Here is a 23,429-nt window from a genome sequence, read left to right as displayed (position 1 = left end):
CTGCTGGAGTATACCTATAAAGAGCTTTAAGATCAAAGGGATCGCTCACACACACACACACACGCACACACACACAAAATCCTGAAGACAAAACCTCAGGTACAGTATTGAAACGATCGCTGCATAAGAAGCGCACGCACACACACACACACACAAAGAGTGTATCTCCAATACCCACCTTTGTTTGATGCCTGAATGGATTTCTCAAAATTTTCCTCTTTTTTCATACGCACACAACCTCCGAAACACCCCTAGACTCAATCAGCATGGGTAATGGATCTGTGGCCTTTATATCCTGAATTCAGCTCTGCTCAGGGAAAACAGACAGTGAGAGCATGCTCATCATTTTCATATTAAGATCTAGATCTGTGATATAACCAAAATGCAAAGATAAAGAGCCAAAAGGGCCGGTCACAATAGACTTTGAGCATGCAAACATGTTTTGGTTGTAACTGCGCAGCCCCTAGTCCATCTTTGTTTTTCCGTAGAGAGAAAGGTCATCCCGTGACATACCGGTTACCTACATCTTTACGTGATATGAATTTGCCAGTCAGAGTTCCCCAGACTTGAACTATACTTGGAAATATCTTCGCACAAGCTTGCATTTCTGTGACCGTCCAAACATTAAATGCTGCCTTTGGGAAAAGGTAATCATGTAGGCAATTCACTTTACATGAAACTGTTTAGTGCAGTATATTTGATCTACCTACTCAAATGATATTTATTTGAGTGATAAATAATGCGTTTATTTTCTAAAAGAAATATACTTGCGGCACTGACAACCCTGAGGGTCATTCATTCATTCTGAAAAATTACTAAAAGCTTGAAAGTATTTGAAAATAGATAAATAAAAAATGTGTTACCACTTCAGTTTACATGGCCAACAGAGGAGAAAAGTAATGCATTGAATATCTAGCCAATGAACAAAAACAGCACTTATACCAAAAACAGACCATAAGGTGAAAATTAAGGTATTTGAGGTGAAAATAATGCATGTCGCTGTCAAAAGTGAAGTTTAGATGAGCAATTTGTTATGTATTGCAAATCCTGATAAAGTTACAGCCAACTGGCAAGTGCATTTTATTTACTCGTATTTGGCACTTGGCGAGAGTTAGTTTTGGATCCTACTTGCTGCTAATTGTCAGCATGTTTGGCATGACATTTTTATTTTTAAGTGAGCTATATCTGAGGTATGCAAAGAAAAAAGTTTTATAGGTGAAGTCATGAGTTCTGCAATTGGTATTTTTTAACATAGTTTCTTAATCAATCTGTCTGCTAACAGTGACTGACACACACCATTATAAGCAATAAAAGCAATTCAAGGCCAAATACAAATATGTGACCACGTCTGTGAAGTCTGGGTAAAGTCTCATAATCTAATAATGAAATTAGTATCATCATTTAATTGTAAACATTGATTTCACATTGATTGACTCAATATTAAATGTTGAAGATAACAAGGTTATATTTTTACAAAATGTTCTTTATGTGAGTTGATTTTATTTAGCCTGTTTTTATAGAGGCAGGTTCACATACAGTATACAGACAAAGAGGTTAAAATCCTTCATTATACATAAAAAAATCAAACCAATGGTATATTTTGTCAATGACAACCAAGATATCAAGGTTTTGCTGGCTAGCATGGCCCAGTTAGCTCTACTACATCAACAAAAAATCTTTCAAAAAGTCATTCAAAAGGTGTGCATGCAAAGATAATAAAGTTAAAGGATTAGTCCATTTTCTAAAAAAATCCAGACAATTTACTCACCACCATGTCATCCAAAATCTTGATGTCTTTCTTTGTTCAGTCGAGAAGAAATTAAGGTTTTTGAGGAAAACATTCCAGGATTTTTCTCATTTAAATGGACTTTAATGGACCCCAACACTTAACAGCTTTATTGCAGTTTAAAATTGCAGTTTAAAAAGAACTCTAAACGATCCCAAACGAGGCATAAGGGTCCTATCTAGCAAAACAATTGTCATTTTTGGCAAGAAATATATGCACTTTTAAACCACAACTTCTCGTCTTCCTCCGGCTGTGTGACGCGTATCATTCGACATACAATTAGTATCATTCGACATACAACAACGTCGGAACGGTCCTCTTTCTCCACACTTGTAAACACTGGGGCAAAGTTTCGATACGTCATCTGTGACCTCTTGACGTGATGACGTATTACGTGAGGTCGCGCTGACACATCACAGGACCGGAGGAAGAAGAGAAGTTGTGGTTTTAAAGTGCATATTTTTTATTTTTCTTTGCAAAAATGACAATCGTTTCACTAGTTAGGACCCTTATGCCTCGTTTGAGATTGTTTAGAGTCCTTCAAAACTGCCATTTTAAACTCCATTAAAGCTGTTAAGTGTTGGGGTCCATTAAAGTCCATTAAAATGAAAGAAACCTAAAAAATGTTTACCTAAAAAAACATAATTTCTTCTCGACTGAACAAAGAAAGACATCAACATTTTGGATGACATGGTGGTGAGTAAATTATCTGGATTTTGGACTAATCCTTTAATTGCAAGCAACATCTAAGAACTGCAAAAATAATATAATAACAATTTTGTCTAATTTAAAATTGCTGCTTGTTTGGTAAAGTTTTTAAAACATTGAAAATCTCATCTTCATATGGAAACAACTTAAGGGTGAGTAAATTATGACTTGAATTTAAATTTTCAAGGTAAATATTCCTTTAAGGCTGATAAGGGATTTGAGTCCCATATACCGCTGAACAAATGCTCCAAGCTCTCTAACACCCCAGAGCATTTTCTCCACATCATTTCTCTTTTCGCTAAATATCAAAGGAATATTAATATACTGAACTTCATTATGCAAACAGAAAATTCCAACATTCCTCTCAGAAATGCAGGAAGGCAAAACATGACACTCCATTAAAAGCAACACACAGAGACGTGAAATCTCAGGCGTGTCTCTTTCTCAGAAAAAGCGTGACGATGAAAATGCAGACTATTAATTGTGCAAACACATATAAAACATATAATTGCATCAACGCAAAATGCTGCTTTGACATTTAAAGCATGCAATCCTGTGTTAAAATGAAGAAGAAAAATAAAAGCGCCTCAGATACGCACGCAATAGAATAAATTTTTTTTGTTACCCAAAGAACCATTCAGTTAAAGGTTCTTAAAATAACCCTTACCATTCAATACCACACAACCAAAAATGTTAATCTAAGGCACTGTGTAGCAGGTTTACCATGCGTTTTGTCATTCATTACACCCCCTCACTTCCATATCTTTTCCCTGAAGATGACACTACAATGGGCTCCTCTCAAGTACTCAGCTCTTGCATTACTCTCCTAAGGACTGTGAGAATGCCCTTTCCTTCATTATTTTATTACCCGTACCCTGAAGCTGAAAGCAGGTGCCCATGTTCCTGCAGACATCTCTATACTGAATGTATTATTAGCACTTGACCACAGCAGGTTAACAACGAGCTCATTCAGGCGCTTATAATGATTAAAAGAAGTCGCATAAAACAGATCAATTAAATCACAGAGAAGCGAAGAATTGTACCTGGAAAACAGATTAAAGAACATGTTGTCTTCTCATTGGTTTAGTTGTCTGGCTATTGATGGTGACCTCAAAAGTCACAGGGCGGACAGAGAAGTAACGGAGGGTCAGTTAAAGAGGCGCAGATGCATACACAAGATATTGGCTGCCATTTTTAGGACTTTTGTTTACATAAAGTTCAAGTGCCATTTTTAGACAAACAAACAGAGGCGGCTGGTGACTTCTTTTTTCGAGGGCGCACGATGCAATGTATGTAGCCCGTCATGTATGTGGTTCGTAATTTCAAAATATGTGTTCGGCGTGTCGAGTGAACCTATGTGCATCACGTGTCTTGTTAAAATAAGTGCCTGCTGCAGACGCGTCTAAAGGGTTTATGATAAAAGAGACGCTCACGTTTGCCAGATACTCGCATAATCTCATGCGTAATCAGAGTTTACTGTTAAGGGAGTGTCTTGCGTGTATTTTGTGAACGTGTCTCTTTTATCATTAACGGTTTTGACGCATGTTCAGCAGGCACTTATTTTGACAAAACACCTGATGGTTCACATGACATAAACACATATTTTGAAAACACGAGAAACACACACGACACTCCGAACACTTATTTTGAATTTGCGCCCCTCGGATGAGCAGTCACGAGCCGCAAATGCAAACAGACACGGTACACGTATAGACAGATAAATAGACCCTTTTTGCACCCTCAGATTCCCAATTTTCAAACAGCTGTAGCTTATTGATTGAGCCTTCAGATGATGTATAAATCTCAATTTCATAAAATGTACCCTTATAACTGGTTTTGTGGTCCAAGGTCACATATATCTTGAACCCTCTTAAAAATAAAGTTGCTTAAAATGTACAGAAATGAAACATTTTTGGTTACTCAAAGAACCATTCAGTCAAAGGTTCTTAAAAGAAACACTTCTTTCATTTCCAATAACATAAAGGCTCTTTGAATGTTAAAGGTTCACTGTAAAAAAAAGTGCAGCATATGTGTCAAATCAACATATATTTTTAATGTTACTTTAACTTAAATTAAGTTAAACACTGTCAACTTGTTTTTATAAATTATGTCAGCTGAACACAAGTCAAAACTTAACTCTTTCCCCGCCATTGACGAGATATCTCTTCAATCAAGAGAAAACGCTTCACCGCCAATGACGACCTTCCGCAACTTTTTAAAACCGGAAGTATTGCCCTCTGGCAAGCAGCTGCATGTCCGTGTCTGTTTTAAAGATCGCTCTGAATGGGATCTCTATGAAAAGTCCGTCACAAAAATGGAATTATCTCTGCTTTTTGCTCAAAATGTGTTTTTGCAGAAACCTACCCCTATTCAAAAGCTGATTACAAAAGAACTACTGAAGGTAGGATGAAACGGTTTTTTTTGTTTGAAAGCAGAGGGTCTGTTCTTTCATTTGGTATATTGTATGTTTATATAATTGAAGAAGAACATTTTCTGGAAGGCATTAAACTTTTTGTGAAAATCATGAAAAACGCTGGCGCTGGCTGGCAACTTTTTTAAAAAACGCTGGCGGCGAAAGAGTTAAAATAGTAGGCTGAACTGACTTTGTGTTCTTTATGGAACCATTCAGCCAAAAATGGTTCTTCTACAGCCCTGCCTTATTTCGTCTCAAAAGCCGTTTCATTCGGATATACGTCACCACGGGGAAAATAAGGCAATCGCTACTTCCGTTTCATGGCGACTTTAAGCACCTTTATTTTTAAAGGAAAACACCACAGTTTTTAAATATTTGACTATGTTCTTACCTCAATGCATGCACTTTTAATCTTTGTACAGCGCTTCTTGGATGTGCTAGCATTTGGCCTAGCCCCATTCATTCCTATGGCTCCAAAAAAAAAAGTTTTATTTTGTGCCACCATACTTACTTGTGTAACTACTCATGTAACAGTCTTTAAATAAAGAAAAGATGGAAGTGGTTGGTGGCTTCTAAATTAATCCCTGTTTGGAGCCATAGGAATGAATGGGGCTAGGCTAAATGCTTACACATTCACGACGCGCTGTACAAAGATTAAAGTGCACGCATTAAAAAATATAGGGACGTATTAATTTGTCTAAGTTAAAGTAAAAACATAGTAAAATATTGAAAAACGGTGGTGTTTTCCTTTAAGAGTGTACCTCTTATACATATACCTTTTCTATAATATTTGATATCATCATTCAATTATGATATATTCTTAATACTGAGCAAAGCATATCTGCATAAAGAATTACATTTGAAGAATTTGCATATCATTGAACAGATTATAAACATAATCGAAGGCAGAACCACCATGAGATCTGGTTTTGAGTTTTTAGCTGTAAATCTGCTTTGAGTCAAGATATACTGTTATGCGAAATCACACAAACCAGTCACAGAAATACACTCAAACACTGTCCTCTAGTGGACATCACAGACAAAACATCCTCATCTATGTGTGTAAACAGGCTAATTAAACAACTCACAATAATGATTTAAGATTTAAAAAGAAAATTAAACCTATATCTACTTCTGAAACATGCCAGCTAATAGATTATTATTATTAAATATAACTTGAACAAATGCATAACATGAGCTCAAAGACTCCAATTCGGTCCTATTTTCAGTTGTTTGTTATGGAAAAGAGAAAAACATGTGAACAGAGCTTTCTGATGCAAGAGAAATGATGACTCATAGTAGAAAGGTTATGCAGTTTTTGATAATGAGACTCAGAATACTGCAGAAAGCTGAATGCCAATACCTTTAGGTTAAAAATTAAAGGGTTCTTCTATGGCATCGTGAAGCATCTTTATTTTTAAAAGTTTAGCAACTTTATAACTTCTAACTCCAATTTTTCTGTTATTTCAGAAAGTTCTGTACAAATGTGATTTTTCAAACTTGAAACACTAAATACTGACAAAATTTACTAAGAAATGCAGCTAATTCTGTCTGAATCGGGTTAAAACCTTTATCGGGATTTTACAGTCTAAAATGTGTTTGTTCTCATTGGTAGTCAAGAACAAAAACTTAACTTTGAACAGTGATGCTGACAACATTAAATACACTCCAAATAGATTTATTATGATTTAGGAATAGAGACTTGACCTGCACTCCAAAAATGGCTGGGTTATTTTTGACCCATAATGGGTAAATATTGGGTAAAATTTACCCAATGCTGGTTTGTTTTAACCCAACTGCTGGGTTATTATACCCCATGATTGCATAACAACAACCCAACACTGGGTCATTTTAACCCCACATGGGGTCGTTTTTAACCCAGCAGGTGTTCTGTCCAATATTTACCCATTATGGGTCAAAAATAACCCAGCCATTTTTGTAGTGTGTTCATTCACATTGTGGTAATATTATATTGTCAGGAGACAAGCATGTTAATCACAAACTTAGCAAGGCAACATTAATAAAGGGCTGTTAGTCCAACAATCGCACCACAGAGACAAAGATCTGTTAAATGCTTTCATTATTACTGTTTACAATTATAAGACTCAGTACCTGATTCCCAAACCAGCACAGCAGACATTCAAAGCAAAACAGAGCAATATTAAACATGCCCCCAAATGGTCCCAAAACACTAAAATGAAACAAAACGTCTTCCCTAAAGACAGAATTACTGCAGGCACAAACAACTTTCGTGCCATGTATATTAAATTATTTAAAATATACACCAAAGTAGACATCACGCTAATCTCGATTTGTGAAGACGTTTATTTTAATTGGCAATGTATTTGAAGAATCGCAACTGACAGAAAAAGTGCCAGACGTGGTTTTCTCTCTATAACACACAGAGACATATAACTTATTCAGTTTTATAACCTTTTTTACCTCACCCCAAAAAGTCCCATCAATAGCACCACAGTAGCCTTTTATAGACATAGAGTGCCGCAAGGATGAAATACTGCATTTTTGTAGGGCAACCTGAAAGTTAGTCGGACACTGGTCCCCTCGACAAAAAAACCCAATAATTTTGCTATAGACTTTTAAATGATTGCAAAAAATAAGTTTCGCGTTTAAAAAAAGTTTAAAGGGACACTCCACTTTTTGAAAATATGCTCATTTTCCAGCTCCCCTAGAGTTAAACAATTGAGTTCCACCATTTTGGAATCCATTCAGCCGATCACCGGGTCTAGTAGCACCACCCCCAGCATAGCCCAGCACAATCCACCGATCATGACCAGACCATTAGCATCGCACTCAAAAATAACCAAAGACTTTAGATTTTTTACATCGTGAACTAAGACGGACAGAAAACCAAACGTTGCGATTTTCTAGGTCGATATGGCTAGGAACTATAACCAGAAAATAGTCCACAGCCATTAAAAGTTACCAGGGGACTATTTTCGGGCGCTACGTAATATCATTGCGCCAGCTGCAGCCATGTTACGGCAGCAAAGTCCTTGATTATTACGCCAGTTTGAGAGTATAGTTCCTAGCCATATCTGCCTAGAAAATCGCAACTATTAATTTTCCGTCTGTCTTAGTACACAATGTAAATACAGAAGAGTCAAGTATAAAATAGGAAAAATAGTGAAACTCTTTAGTTATTTTTGAGCGCGATGCCAATGGTCCAATCAGACTCAATACACCATGCCAAGCTATGCCAAAAGTGGCACCGCCAGACCCGGAGATCAGCTGAATGGACTGCAAAACGGCAAAAATCAAATGTTCAACTCGAGAGGAGCTGGAAAATCAGCACCCTTTTTTAAGTGAAGTGGCCCTTTAAGATACTTACACACATTGTCCGACAAGATAATACTCACAGATGAACACAACTTTTTCAATTTACTTATGAATTTTGAAGTCTAAATGCGTTTACTAGAAATTAAAAGCACATTTTTTTCCTTTTTAAGACAAATAAAAGCTTTAAAAATTCACAAATGAGTGTTTTATGTCATAGAATAAAATGTGAAAATATCTTGGGCTTGCGCTAACCCAAGTTCTTATTTAAACGTTTCACCAAAACCCTGACTTCGGGACGATGGAACTGGACGTGCTAAAATGCTAATTCGCTTCAGGGTTTTGCCGACAAAAATACGTCTTCCCTGCGGCACTCTATTAAAACAGACTTGAGTTGCAATTAAATCATATAATACTAAATATCATTCATCATCATTACTATTATACAAATCTAAACCAATGAGACACTTTACACTACTATGCATGTCATATTTTAACTTCAATTCATAATCTCTATTCATTTAGATTAATTATAATGAGTCACTTTAATCTATTTTGCTTCACAGACTTAAAAAACAAATTCTATTAACTTTTGGTTGGAAATAAATGATGACACACATGAAGCACACAAGAACACACCACAGAGCAAACATTTTGTGTTTGCCCCTGAAGGCATCTGTACAGCTGGCGAAGGAGAATGACCTAACAGAGGTTATAGGGACAAACTTAAAAAAGCAGTCCACCCTTGTGTATAACTGCCAGATGAGGTGCTATTTATATGGATGAGTCATTGATAGCCTGGTAACATTGAGTATAATGGTGCTGGTTTCGACACTTTAAGTGTTGTATAATAATAGTACAAATAACAAAGCTAGATTTGTTTTCGGTACCACCACATTCAATTTCTCAATATGACAAATCTATTGTTAAAAAAGAAATGTCCAGGGTAAAAGAATTGAATTAATATAAGGTAATAGTTGTTTTTATTTAAAACATTGCACGCAACATGTTGAAATGAAAAAAATACTTACATTAGTGTAATGCAATAAATAAATAAAATCATATTTTTTGCTTGAGATGCTGGGATAAGTTACATCACTTCTTGCAACCCTATATAGGATTTGTGTCATGCAAAATAGCTAAATAACTCATTTTTGTCCAGACAAAATTGTTTTATAATAAACTCTGCATAAATTAAATTACATGTTAATTATGGTAATTCATGAAATGTCCTTTCTGCAAAACATCTTATCAGTGTTACCAGACTTTAATGTCTAACTATAATGTCTATGCATGCACAATGATCTTTTTGTTTTGAATTATGGAAATGTTGATCACACATGCACTATTCAGTTTAACCTTACTCATGCGACCTACTGTATTAACAAGTTTCACTTTTCTATTTATTCTACTTTGGGAACTAAAACATTCATAGACACGGTGAAACAGCTAGCATTTGCAACCCTCCTAACCAAGTAGTGGTTTAACACAGTATATCGAATACTTTACAATATACAACAGAAGCTCAAATACCCAAGACTTGGTATTATAAATACAGTATGCATAATCCCTGTTTAGTAGTAATTAGTAGTAAAATAATGTTTAAGTTGTAACAGAAATGTCGAAAATAGGGGGAAAGAACAAATGCCAAATGTTGGGGATCAAGAAATACAGAATAAAGCAAGAAAAGGAGCGAGCGTACAGTTTTACAGTATATGAGAAATATTTAGTCCAGTGGCACCTCTCTCAGATTTGCCGGGTCAGCTGTAGCCTGCTTGGACTCTTTCATCTTATCTAGGCCAAACAGTAGGTCCAGTTGAGTCACGGGCCTCAGCTGTGTGCATTCCATGCACCTGAGGAAAGACGACAGGACGCCAGGGAGTAAATCAGGGTTTCATAAAGTTTAAGTGAAGGATATTCTCATATACTGAGTCCTATACCATTACACTGAACATTGAACAGTGCCGCACCTCATTAATATTAATTAGATGGTGCTGATGTTGCAAGGTAAAATTCTGAGACTATTTGGTAAATGAATGTCAATAGCAGAAATGCTTTAATTGTGTTGCTTTGGAGGTATTTTGGAGTGTCCTCACACAGCGGTGACCCATGCGGGCCGGCTCCCTGTGTCATTACGAAACCGAAACATTTTTATTTAAGAGTATTTGTTCCAGAGTTCATTTCAGGCCAGGCACGTACCGTATTTTTCGGACTATAAGTTGCTCCGGAGTATAAGTCGCATTAGTCAAAAAATGCACCATGAAGAGGAAAAAACATAAGTCGCACTAGACTATAAGTCGCATTTATTTAGAAAATTATTATTTTCGGCTGCACACAGCAAAATCAGCAGTGTTAAATCAACACTGCTGGTGTTTATTTGAGTAACACCAAACCTGGTGGTCCACATATATACACCAGCAGTGCCGATTTAACACTGATGATCTTGCTGTGCATATTTTAATAATTGCAGTTTGTAATCTGCAGAATAGGATTTTCTTTTTGGGGTCATTTTGTTAAGTCTTTCTCAGTTGTCTTTAAGTTTACAGTTTCAATTGTTTTCAGTTAATTTTTTCAGGAGTGGGCTAGAAGAGCAGCATAAAACGCCCTCTGGTGGCTGTAGACAGTAATGTTTTATATTGGTTCATGTTAATTTTGGCATATAAGTCGCACCTGACTATAAGTCGCAGGACCAGCCAAACTATGAAAAAAGTGCAAATTATAGTCCGGAAAATACGGTAATTGTGACAACGCAATAACGGTACAAAGTTGTCACTAGGGCGACATCTTTTGTACTTAAAGAGATAGTTCACCCAAAAATTAAAATCCTTATGTTGTTCTAAACCTGCATGAATTTCTTTTTTTAAAGAAACACAAAAGAAGATAACCTGATAAATGATGAAGCACACAGCTGATTAACCACTGACTTCCATAGTAGGAAAAACAAATATGATGAAATTCAATGGGCACGTCAACTGTGTGCCTACCGCCATCCATCAAAATATCTTATTTTGTATTAATCAGAAAAAATACAGGTTGACAACAACATTAGAAAATTATGACAGAATTTTCATTTTTGGGTGAACTATCCGTTTACACTGCAAAAAATAACTTTCTTACTTAGTATTTTTGTTTTGTTTCAGTACAAATATCTAAAAATTCTTAAATTAAAATGCGTTTTCTTGATGAGCAAATTGACCTAAGAAAAAAAGTCTAGTTTTTAGACAAAAAATAAAAATTGTGGTCAAAACAAGCAAAAATATCAAAAATATCTGCCAACGAGGTGAGAAGTGTTTAAGTAAACTTTAGTGAATTAAGTAAACTTAATTCCAGTTTTTTTTCTTACCCCATTGGCAGATATTTTTTGTCTAAAAACTAGACTTGTCTTCCTAGGTCATTCTCATCAAGAAAATAAGTTTTGATTTAAGAATTCCTAGACCTCTGCACTGAAAACAAGACAAAAACACCAATCAAGAAAGTAATTTTTTGCAGTGTGGTACCTTCACTGCAAAAAATGATTTTCAAGAAAAAAAATTCTTAGTATTTTTGTCTTGTTTTCAGTAAAAATATCAAAAAATTCTTTAATTAAGATGCTTTTTCTTGATGAGCAAAACGACCCAAGAAAATAAGTCTAGTGTTTAGACCAAAATATACAATTTAAGTAATTTTTGTGCATAAAACAAGCAAACCAAATCTGCCAATGGGGTAAGCAAAAAAAATCTTGAATATTTTTCTTAAACAGTAAATTCTAGAAAAATGTAAGAAAAATTTGCTTACCCCATTGGCAGATTTTTTTGCTTGTTTTATGCACAAAATCACTTAAATTTGATTTTTTTTTGTCTAAAAACTAGACTTATGTTCTTGGGTCGTTTTCCTCATCAAGAAAAAGCATCTTAATTTAAGAATTTTTAGATATTTTAACTGAAAACAAGACAAAAATATTAAGATTTTTTTTTCTTGAAAATCATTTTTTTTGCAGTGTTAAAAATACATACTGGTACCTCAAAGGTACATATATGTACCAAAATGATACATTTTTTGAAAGTGCAGGGCAACTATCAAAATATCTTGATGTACAACACTGTAGATGGACATGACAGGTTAAACCAATGATTTGTAGTGCATATTAACATAATTTGCGCTCTTGCTGTCATGCCTAGTTAGGACACCGTGTGAGAGATGCACGTCAAACACATACACGACACATGTCACACATACTCTTCCTCTTCATCCAGCTGAAACTGCTGTACGATCTGCTTCATCTGCTGTTTGCGGACATAATCCCTGACGCGGTACATGGCGGCGTCCCTGCACAGCTCTTTCAGATCGCTACCAGAGTAACCGTCCGTTTGTCCTGCTATTTCTTTCAGGTTGATTGCATTACTGAGCTGTAAAAGAAACAACAACATACATTTGATAGCATTATATACATTTGTTTATAGTCTGTGTAAAGTCAATTCAAATTTGTTTATAAATGTTTGGAAATGTATTGATGAAACACACTAAAAAGACTGTGAACTATGTAGTGGTTTAGATCGTTTCTGAGTTCCAGATTTTTTTGGGCAGGCCTACAATCATGTCTCGATGATGAACACAATCGTGAGCATCCAATTAGGTTGTAACTGTATTTGAAAGTTGAGAGAGACGGCAGCTTTCCCGTGAGTGGGCGTGGTTTTAGCATCGACAGCGGACATGCCCACAGCATTTGAGAACAGAAAATCCTGCTTATTTAACTTGCCGTTTTTGTATCATACAAATTTGGCTGGGTTGTTAATAACACTTTATCCTGTGGTGTTTAAGCTGAGAACACATTTAATATCGGACTTTAAGGATAACGTGCGTTATTGATGCACCACTAGTGGTGGCAAATGGAACTGCAATTTGTTTAAGCTTGACGTCAACACAGGCTTGACCAGGTTTAACCAACAAATTACGACTTAGCTTTTCACCTGACAAAATCAGTTTAAGGATTTCTTCTCTTTGAGCTGCATTCTGAAAATGTAAAATACTTTGATTAAGATAAACAATCCAGTAACAGAGAGAGAGAGAGAGAGAGTGTTTAGTGTGTGTAGTGAGCATTGTCAAGTATCGTGACAACCAATTTTACTAGTCCTCACTAGATATAAAAGATCTAGGGCCAGATTTACTAAAAGCTTGCGCCAGTGCAAACCATAATTTTGGTGTAAAATAACGATGAGTCAGGATTTACTAAAGACACGCAGTGGATAGTTAGCACTGAAAAGGTGTGGTCTAGTTTTTTTTCTACTGACCTTATTGGATATGCATTTCTAGAAGGTTCCTGTCAGACGAGTAGATTATTTAAATGATGCATGCAACGCGATTTACTAATGTTTGTGCGTGTGATATTGCTGGTATTTGCGCCATTATTTAACACAGAAAAAGCATGTCTTAAATAATTTTGCGCTTGAAATTGCTAAAATTGTTGCTAAAAAAGAGATTTTTTTTAAAGGGACATTCCACTTTTTTAAATATGCTCATTTTCCAGCTCCCCTGGAGTTAAACATTTGATTCTTTCCTTTTTGGAATCTATTCAGCTGATGTCCGGGTTTGGCGCTAGAGCTTAAGCATAGCTTAACACAATCCATAGAATCTGATTAGACCATTAGCATCGCACCTAAAAAATTAACCAACGAGTTTCGATATGTTTCCCCATTTAAAACTTGACTCGTCTGTAGTTACATCGTGTACTAAGACCGACGGATAATTAAAAGTTGCGATTTTCTAGGCAGATATGGCTAGGAACTATACTCTCTTCTGGCGTAATAATAAAGGTCTTTGCTGTCGTAACATGGCTGCAGCAGGCATAGTGATATTACGCACTGCCCAAAAATAGTCATGAAAGTTACTAAGGGGACTATTTCCGGCTGCTGCGTAATATCACTACGCCTCCAGCAGCCATGTTACGACAGCAAATCCTTGATTATTACGCCAGAATGAGAGTATAGCTCCTAGTCATATCTGCCTAGAAAATCACAACTTTTAATTTTCTGTCGGTCTTAGTACACGATGTAACTACAGACGAGTCAAGTTTTAAATAGGAAACCTATTGAAACTCTTTGGTTATTTTTTTAGGCGCAATGCTAATGGTCTAATCAGATTCAATAGATTGTGCTAAGCTATGCTTAAAGTGCTAGCACCTGACCCAGAGATCAGCTGAATGGATTCCAGAATGGTAAGAATCAAAAGATTCACTAAGATAAGTAACAGAATAGCAGGTGTTTTAAAACTTCTTGTAACCTTTTATTTTTTGTTTCAGTGTACTTCTTTTGATGGGATTTCACATCCTGAATTTTCATCTGAGATGCCCGTGGTGCTAAACTCAAGTACATTTAGGCATTAGTAGATCACCCGCAGCTCTGCTTATCTGAACTAATTTGCGCTGCTCTTAGTAAATTGCGTTGGTCATTATGGAAATCTGATGTTGCGCCTGTGTTATTTAATTTGGCTTTTTTGGTGAATAACCCACAGATATTTCCCATCTGAGCTTTTTTGGAATTGCCCCATTTAGTAAATCTTGCCCCTATGACTAAATCTAATGACATGCACATGTTTCTGTGACGGTTAGGTTTAGGGGATAGTGGGATGTGTGTGTGTGTTTGGCAGACTTACAGGGAGTCCTACATGAAAGGAGGTTGGCATTCTGCGTAGTATTGCTGGATCCACATCCTGGGGTCTGTTGGTAGCCCCCATTACCATTACCTGAAAATTAACATCACATTCACAATCCACTGTATCGTTAACAATTAATTAAAAAAAAAGTTTTAAAGGGTACCTCGACTATGAAGATTTGTATACTATTATTAGCCTACTACTACTAAAATCCATTGATATAAACACAATAAATATTTGCATTACTTCATATCCACCATGTAATACTCATTTTAGGCTGTGGAGGCTGCCATTGTGTTGCGATCTGGGTTGATGACGTGTAACGGGTGTCGCAAAATATTACTAGTTTACTATAGTTTTTCATATGAGAATGTTTTACTCCACACTCTCACCTTTTTACCTTCCAGATCGCCTGTATTTTGATCATCTTTCATTTGTATGTTTTCAATATCGTTAGGCCTTTTACTTTATCGACTTATCGCACTATTAATGATTTCATTGATTTTTAAATAGGCAATATATTACCATGTTTATGTGTTTGTTTGTTTGCATAAAATGAATGTCATGAACATTTTAGCCGATCGTGATTGCCTCTGTCATAGTCTGCTGTCTGTTTCGAAAAAGTGGCATGCGCAGCTCAGGGTAAACAAATGCTCACTTTCACACACACAGAGAGATAGAGAGAGTGGACAGTGACAGACAGGCGAAAAGAAAGCATTACCCGTGCTGTAATTTCGTGTTTTTGTGATGAATACACATAGTTTAAAAGATATAATCCAACAGGAAGCTGTTTTAAAGCTACAACCTGCAACTCCGACGTGAATGTCATAAAAGAAAATTAACGTAAACGAATGTTAATTTTTTATGTTAACATAATACAAGTAAAAGTCATTTGAAACATAAACACTTAATCTAGTGCAGCGGTTCCCAAACTTTTTTTCCTGCGCACCCCCTTCTATGTCCCGACCGCTTTGGCGCACCCCCAAACCCCACTTCAAAAAAAAATAAAGACTCGCCATAAAGACTCATGTTTAATCATGTGCAAATAACCAGGGGCCGGTTGCACCAGCCGGACGTAAAGAAGTTGGGTGTAAAGTTAGTTAGTCCTACGTCGGGCTTAGCTACGTCTGACATTGTGAAAAATATTTACGCCTGTTGCACCATCTGAAACTACGACTAGACGCAGCTACGCTCAGCGTAGATGATGCGCGTCCCCGTGTATGCGTTTAATATTTAAATGCCATTCGAGTTTACTATGGAAAGAAACGTACACTTACTGCCGCCAGCTAATAGATGACATATGAGAGCTTTCCTCATGTTTACCAGTGCGCTCTCCCTCAAGATGCGTGCGTCACGTGCAGACCCATCAAACACATTCACAAAAGCCTTTACATTTCGCACAAAAGGTGTATAATAGTTTGCAGATTCATTATAACAGCTCAAGTTTCAAACAAAATTAAATTACAGCTTTTAATAAGTTCTCTACAGTGTCTTTGTAAGTATTTATGTATTTTATTATAAAAATTAATTGCCGGTCTCTCTACCATGCATGAAAGCACATTGCTCGCGTGTGCCTGTGCATTAGACGCACCCATGTCTCGTCCCATTTGATTATTTCTATTTTTGCCATAGAAAAAAGTCTCTCTCTCTTGGTCCCTCTCCTCCTTCGTGACTTACAACTTTATCATAAGACGTCCCACTTGACAGTTTCCCTGATTTCAGCCAGTTAAGCATATTTATAATATGGAATGAATGAAACGAGTTGATGCGCATATAGCGGCTGCAGTGCATAACAGAAGAGCAGTGCGTAGAAAAAGACAGCAGCTGTCTTCTATGTTTCTATCAAAAACTAAAAGTATAGTTTTTTTATTTAAAATAAAAGCGATTACAAAGGAAATGTTTACTGTTCATGTTTTTTATTCATTTATTGTATGGAAAAATCCCACTTAAAGAACCAGACCGCCATTAGATTTTTCCACTCGCGCACCCCCCGGTGGCAGCTCGCGTACCCCTGGGGGTGCGCGTACCACACTTTGGGAATCCCTGATCTAGTGTTTAGATCTCGGGTGTTCTACACTTTGGTGTTATTAACGTAACGTTTCAATTTCAACGTATTAAAAAAGGATGTACTTGCATTATCATGCTATTTTATTTTCATTATATAATCGGGTGATTCTCACGAAACCATTGAAACACCACGGCACTAATGATTTTAGCTTTAAAATGTGTAATATAGTTACATTAAAAAGCATCAGAATTAACACAATACTGTGTTCTACCTTGCACAATGTGTGATTTCAATATAAGAATTTATAATTGGAAATTTTATCTCATTTTCTGCTGAAATTCTCATTACCGCAATGTGTCCGGCTGTGTTTGAATATGCGTTATGTTGTAATTTAATCAAATTAACACAAAAATATTAAGAAAAAAAATAAATAGATGTTTTGCTAGACTACTTTAGATGACAGAAAAAATATTTACTGAATATGTATAATAATAATGAAGAAAAATTAGGAAAATGATGTGTCCATGCCTGATGTTCTCATCCACCGCAACACTTTTTGAGAACAGTTTAAGCACACATACAGAATTTTAATAAAGTTTGATTTTGAGTGAGCAAGCACATGGACCAGTTACTTCAAGATGGCTACCAGGTAAGATCATTTTTTACAGTTAATTTGAAATATTGTCTTGTCAGAATGCTTACACGACATTTTGATTATCATTACCGCAACAGATGCTTATTAAATGTTAATTTAATTAATAGAAGCATAATACTTTGATTTTAAATGCATGTGCAGAATCTCCAAATTATGTTCTTTCAGGTTTTCATGTCATTTTGAAAATATGTCAGTGTTGATGTTTTCTGACTGTTGCGGTAATGAGATTTTTTAGGACTAATTTTTTTAATTATGTTACAAAAAGTGTTAAATGATAAGTAAAAGTTTTTAAATTAATGTTCCCATTTACTCCAGACTTTGTTTTTCAATGTCTGGTGGGAAAAAAAGTAAATGTAAGCAATTTTTACATTTTCATGCTTGACATTTTTAAAACAAAGTTTTCGTGAGAATCACCCAATCAGTGACATAAAATTGTCTTAAAGGGGACATTTCAAAAAACTTTTTTAAGATGTCAAATAAATCTTTGGTGTCCCCAGAGTACATATGTGAAGTTTAGCTCAAAATACCATATAGATCATTTATTATAACATGTTAAAATTGCTACTTTGTAGGTGCTAGCAAAAATGTGCCAATTTTGGGTGTGTCCTTTTAAATGCAAATGGCCTGATCTCTGCACTGAAAAACAGTGCCGTGCTTGGATGGTGCGGATTAAAGCCGAAGGTATACTAGGGACGTGTGAGCGCGAGCTGGACATGGAAAAAGGTATACCCCGGCCTTAAGGGGTGGTATTATCCCCTTCTGACATCACAAGGAGAGCCAAATTCAATTACTTATCTTTTCAAATGCTTGCAGAGAAAGGTTTCCAAAAAAACTAAGTTACTGGGTTGATCTTTTTCACATTTTCTAGGTTGATAGAAGCACTGGGGACCCAATTATAGCACTTAAGCATGGAAAAAGATTTTCATGATATGTCCCCTTTAAAATTCTGGGGCAATTTCCTGATTTATGAAAAGTAGCTATCATGACAGGCCTAAGTATTGTTCATCATTTATGTTACTCTCTGGTTTATATTTAAAGGGCTGAAGATAAGACGTTGATGCTCTTTGATTTTTAATGGCATGCATGAGGTACCCTTTAAAGAAAACATGTATCTAAAAGTATGCTTGTGGGTTACCTGGCTGCTGGTTTCGGTCTCTAATCCATCCCACAGACTCATGAACTGGGCCTTCATCATAGCAGTGGCCTCATGATCCAAACTGGAACGATTCCTCAAAAACGAATCTGATTACATACAAACCATGAAATCAGTTTGTATAAGAAATACGTTTTCTTGTACCTTTGAGACAAATTAGTTAAATAATCACAACTATTTTGCACCTTTCTGAGTTGTTTTCACAGCCTACTGTTTCTGTTTTTTTTTTAAAGGAAACATAAATAATGACCAACTACACTACAATTTAAGCTTGCTAATAATGAGCTGTTTCACAGTCTTACGATGCAACGCAGTGCATTATTATTCAAATGTCAACAGCATTGACAACACGGTGTTGAGAAAACCCTAGTATCATTATGCAAAAATGTGTACCGCATTTTAAATAACAACTCAGCAGCATGCATATAAAATACTTGCAAATGTACAATGATTATAGATGGGTTTATCATAGTGCATCGACTGCACGATTTATTCAGCATCTGCCTGGCATCTATACATTATGAAGAATTTGAAGAGCTGATTCACTGGTTACCCATTTCATCAATGAAAATGATGCAGGGCTGAATCTTGACAGCCAATGAAAACACAGCTGCAGTCAGCTTCTGCGATTCGCCGTACCACTTGTCAGTCAAAGTGGATGCCTGGAGATTAATAAAGCGGCATCCGGATGCTTTTGCCGTTGCCTTGGCGATTAAAGTCTTTCCGCATCCCGGTGGTCCATATAACAGTACACCTGGGAATGAGAAGCAAAAATGAAATTCCTGCTGTTATGGTGTGCCAATTGCTATTCCTCAAAAAATGTCACATATTTCACATTTAATTTCAAACTGATGGGATCTGGAACACTTTAATAACAATAAAATCTATATATAACAATGGATTTGAAACTAAATGAATGATGAGGGCATGAGTAAACTATCTGTAAGACATGTTTGAAAACCCTGGGACATTAAAGTGTCAGCAGTTAAAGAAACATCAAAACTGGCAAACAAACTGCTAGTTAAAGATCTAAATGATGAAAGCACATGATAAAGATTGTACAAATCTAAAAGGGCGATTTTAGACATCCCCATTTTTAGTGCTTTACCTTTAGGAGGCTGGAAAAGTTTGGAGCCACGAAATAGATAGGATTTCTGGAAAGGTAAGATGACCGTGTCCTGCAGATCTGTGATGACTTCATCTAAACCAGCAACATCTCTCCAGGTCACCTTTAACGGTAAGAGGACATTCTACCATACAGTACATACCGTTTTATCTGATGCTCACACGCATTGTCATGGTTACACGCCTGTCCCAAAGTTAACTTTGGCTAAACTGACCTCTGGAACAAATATCTTAAAAACGTTCAGTTTCCTAAAGATGAGGGGAGACGGCCAGCATTGATCACTGCTGTGCGAAGATAGGTTTGGCAGCCAGGCAAGAATTTAAGGATCTATAGCTAACATTGTATACATTAATTTCACACTGTAACGTTAGCTCAGTGTAATGCATAGCTGTCAACCCTCCCGTTTCTCCCGGGATTCCCGTATTTTACCATGCTATCCCGCCATCATCCTGTTTAAATAATTTTCCGTATTTCTCCTGTATTTTTATCTTTCTATAGAAAATAGATAAAAATTTGATGCTTTCTACATTAACCTCTGGTAAAGCAGGCCGCAGTATATCTGTAACATATCATTCAAACGGTAGGTTGGGGTTCGGGACATTTTCCTTTCAAATCCCAATGTTGACAGGTATGGTAATGGTTGATATGGTTTGGCTATGATTTGAACTATAAGCAATTTATGTTGTTGCCGCTTCCGTTTATGTTATGTCTTAACCAACAAAAATCTGTTGCAAATCAGTTTGAATAATAATGAATTTAATAATAATGTTTTTATGTGGGTTACTTACCTTAATGCTGCGAGGATCTATGAGATGAGTGGCGATGTTCATTTCATACTCCGTCAAACTCACACCCTCATCCACGCCAATCTGCTTCATCAACCGCTCAGCCTGGAGAAAACAAGGGGACACAAAAAAATTATCTTCTCATAATTTTGCCTCTCTTTTGATCTGTCGTTTTACCCTTTTTTGTAAGTCACTTTTAATAAAAGCGTCTGCTTACTGTCTGGATGGGTTCCTGTAGCTTAACAGGTAGAACATTGTGTGGGAGCACAAAAGGTGAGTGGTTCAATCCCAGCAAACAAACATAACTAATCAAATGTACAGTTTGAGTCACAATGGATAAAAGCATCTGCCAAATGCAAATATTAATAAAGTCAAGTTCTAAATTGAAATATTGCAATATTATCATATCTGTACACAACATAGTAAAAACATTATTAAATGTAAAAACTTATACATAGACAAACTAATGGTGATAGCATTATATAATGTCTGTTATTAGTTATTATTAAGTGTTACTCATAAAATTCGTTTAAAAAATATCTAAGGCTAGATAACATGTTATATTGATTCACACTATACAACTTTTCTGTCTTTGTAGGCATAAAGTAATTTATCTAATCTGTCAAATACCTAAAACTCTCAAGAGGATTTGCATGGTGGAAACTAGCAAGTAACAGACGGGCTACTTTACTTTACTTTCAGTTTCACAATTTGCATCTTATATAAGAGATAACCTATAAATTAGGTATAAATACAGTATGTATAAGTTCAAATACGTTTACTTACTGGAAATTAAATTTCACTCATACGTGACCCAGTCTGTGAAAACCTATCAAAAGTCATTGTTTTGTGATTTACTGTTTTCTACATGAAATCATCCTACATAATGTACATTTTGCGAAAATATAACTTTAATATTGACTTAGTAACAGGGTTCCCACACCTTAGTTAACTTCAAATGCAAGGAACTTTCAAGGACTTTCCAGATCCAATACCCTCAAATTCAAGGACTAAATGTGGGGACACATTTCAAGTGAGAGCAAGGTTACATCGTGTTACCTTTCAAGATACATTGTTACAGTTCCCTTTCAAGGGAACTCGCACTGCGTCACTGCGCTGACACTTTGGGGACGCCTCCAGAGGTAAGTGCGTCTGAATGTGTATATCAAATTCAACCAATAGTGAGGCTTAACGACAAAGACAGGGTGACACGGGAGCCAGGAAGTATATTGCTATCTGAAATATTGCCAAAGACAACGTTACAGGGACGCAAGAAGTATGGCAAGGGAGACGCAGCGTCTCGTTCCCTTCTCAGGGAACAAGAGTTACATAAATAACTCAAGACGTTTTCTTATGTTAAACACAACTATGTCAAAAAGCATTTTGGTATGAATCAACATTTGCATACAGAAGATATAAGCATTTAAAGCAAACAGTTCACGTTTGCTTAAAAAGTCTACAATTTTTATGATATTATCCTACACTACACATGGATATATGGATTTTTTTTTCAGAAAACTTCTTGCATAAAATAGATTCAAGAACTTTCAATGGCCTGTATCTATGTATATTTTCAACAACTTCCCAGGGCCTTGAATTGTTTCCAATTCAAGACTCACAAACTTTCAAGGATTTCAAGGACCTGTGGGAACCCTGTAGTAAGGTCATGTCAAAGATTGACATTTTTGAGACTGGATTTCACAAAAAGGGTCTCTCAAATTATCGCAATAAGCACAAGTAGCTAGGAGTTCATTCTTTTTACCCTTTTCTTGGCTTGTGATTTTTGTTTCTGTGTTGGGTCCATAGCTTCCACCACCCATTTGATGCTGTAATATGTGGCAGCTCCAAAGATGGTTAGTCTCACCAGCATCCCCACCACCTCATTCCGGGTGAGAGGTCGGAGGAGGGCATCCCGTGGGATGTCACTCAACATTTTCACTGCCCCCTGGTGTCACCTCCCATTGGATGACAAGGAAAATGTGGGTGAATCAATCTAAAATAGAGCAGTGACAAATAATCATGTGGTTAGCTTACTGACATTGACCTCTAAATTTGATCCTGAATTTAAGTATGCATTTTCGTTGAGAGGATGGATTTAAAATTCATAACAAATCTTTGTTAAAAGATCTGCTCGTATTTAAAAGACATTTACAATATAACAGAATTTAGCTAGAAAGTAATGCAAAATACAAGTCGGATATAGACTATAATTCAAAATAAACCAGAACAATAAAACAGAACAGCAAGTTACTAAAAGGTAACCCACCAATAAATTATAATCTAGTCGTACTGTGACTAATACATTAATGGATAAGGTACATCTACACCTACACGTTAAAATAAGCGACTGTGGTATTCTGCTGAGACGACAATAAAATAAATCATATTTGAGTACAAAACACAAACTCACAAAACATGTAAACGTTGATATTTCCCAAAATATTTAAATGAAACTTGCATTTCACCATAGCATCGACTTGTGCCACCGTTCCACACGTACCGTCCGGAAACAATGACTAGAAACAAAGGTTCCTATGTCCGAACAACAGAGCCGCTGTTAGTGGACAAATTTGGGTTTTACATAAATGTCATAAAGCTATCTTTCTTTCTTTTAAGTAAATGTAAAATCTTTCAAGATATCGATTTACTTTGCGATGTTTTGACCTTAATTACCTGAATTATTTATTTATTGTAAAATAAGAACGTAAAATGTTTTTCCACTCAGAATTCACATAAAGATTTTCATCAAAACTTCAATCCACTAAATAAAACACAGTAAAAACCTTTAAAATAACTACCACTTTTTTGTGACATCTGATGGAATCAAAATAGCAATTACACGAAATATCAATGTAAATTTAAAATAAGCAGCAT

The 23,429-nt window shown here is 36.0% G+C and overlaps 1 protein-coding gene across 4 annotated transcripts; it reads right to left on the bottom strand.

Annotated features, from left to right (window-relative positions):
* Window positions 1-9,167: 9,167 nt before the first annotated feature.
* atad1a (ATPase family AAA domain containing 1a) lies at window positions 9,168-23,116 on the bottom strand. 4 transcript variants are annotated; one of them, XM_073860484.1, is made up of 10 exons: window positions 23,014-23,116; window positions 22,318-22,548; window positions 20,559-20,660; window positions 19,753-19,873; window positions 19,198-19,398; window positions 18,627-18,733; window positions 14,829-14,918; window positions 13,142-13,190; window positions 12,417-12,588; window positions 9,168-10,054 (listed from the first exon to the last, which is right to left on the bottom strand). In XM_073860484.1, exons 2-10 carry the CDS (start codon window positions 22,486-22,488, stop codon window positions 9,928-9,930), a joined length of 1,140 nt encoding a protein of 379 aa, XP_073716585.1. In that variant the 5' UTR covers window positions 22,489-22,548; window positions 23,014-23,116; the 3' UTR covers window positions 9,168-9,927. The 4 variants fall into 4 exon arrangements, with proteins under 4 accessions (XP_073716585.1, XP_073716584.1, XP_073716583.1 ...); XM_073860483.1 differs by having other exon boundaries at window positions 12,417-12,583; window positions 13,137-13,190; window positions 22,966-23,104; XM_073860482.1 differs by having other exon boundaries at window positions 22,966-23,104.
* Between the last annotated feature and the right edge of the window lie 313 nt (window positions 23,117-23,429).

Source organism: Misgurnus anguillicaudatus, chromosome 22, assembly GCF_027580225.2.
Source record: "Misgurnus anguillicaudatus chromosome 22, ASM2758022v2, whole genome shotgun sequence".
NCBI lineage: Eukaryota > Metazoa > Chordata > Actinopteri > Cypriniformes > Cobitidae > Misgurnus > Misgurnus anguillicaudatus.
This window is presented reverse-complemented; position numbering and strand designations above follow the sequence as displayed.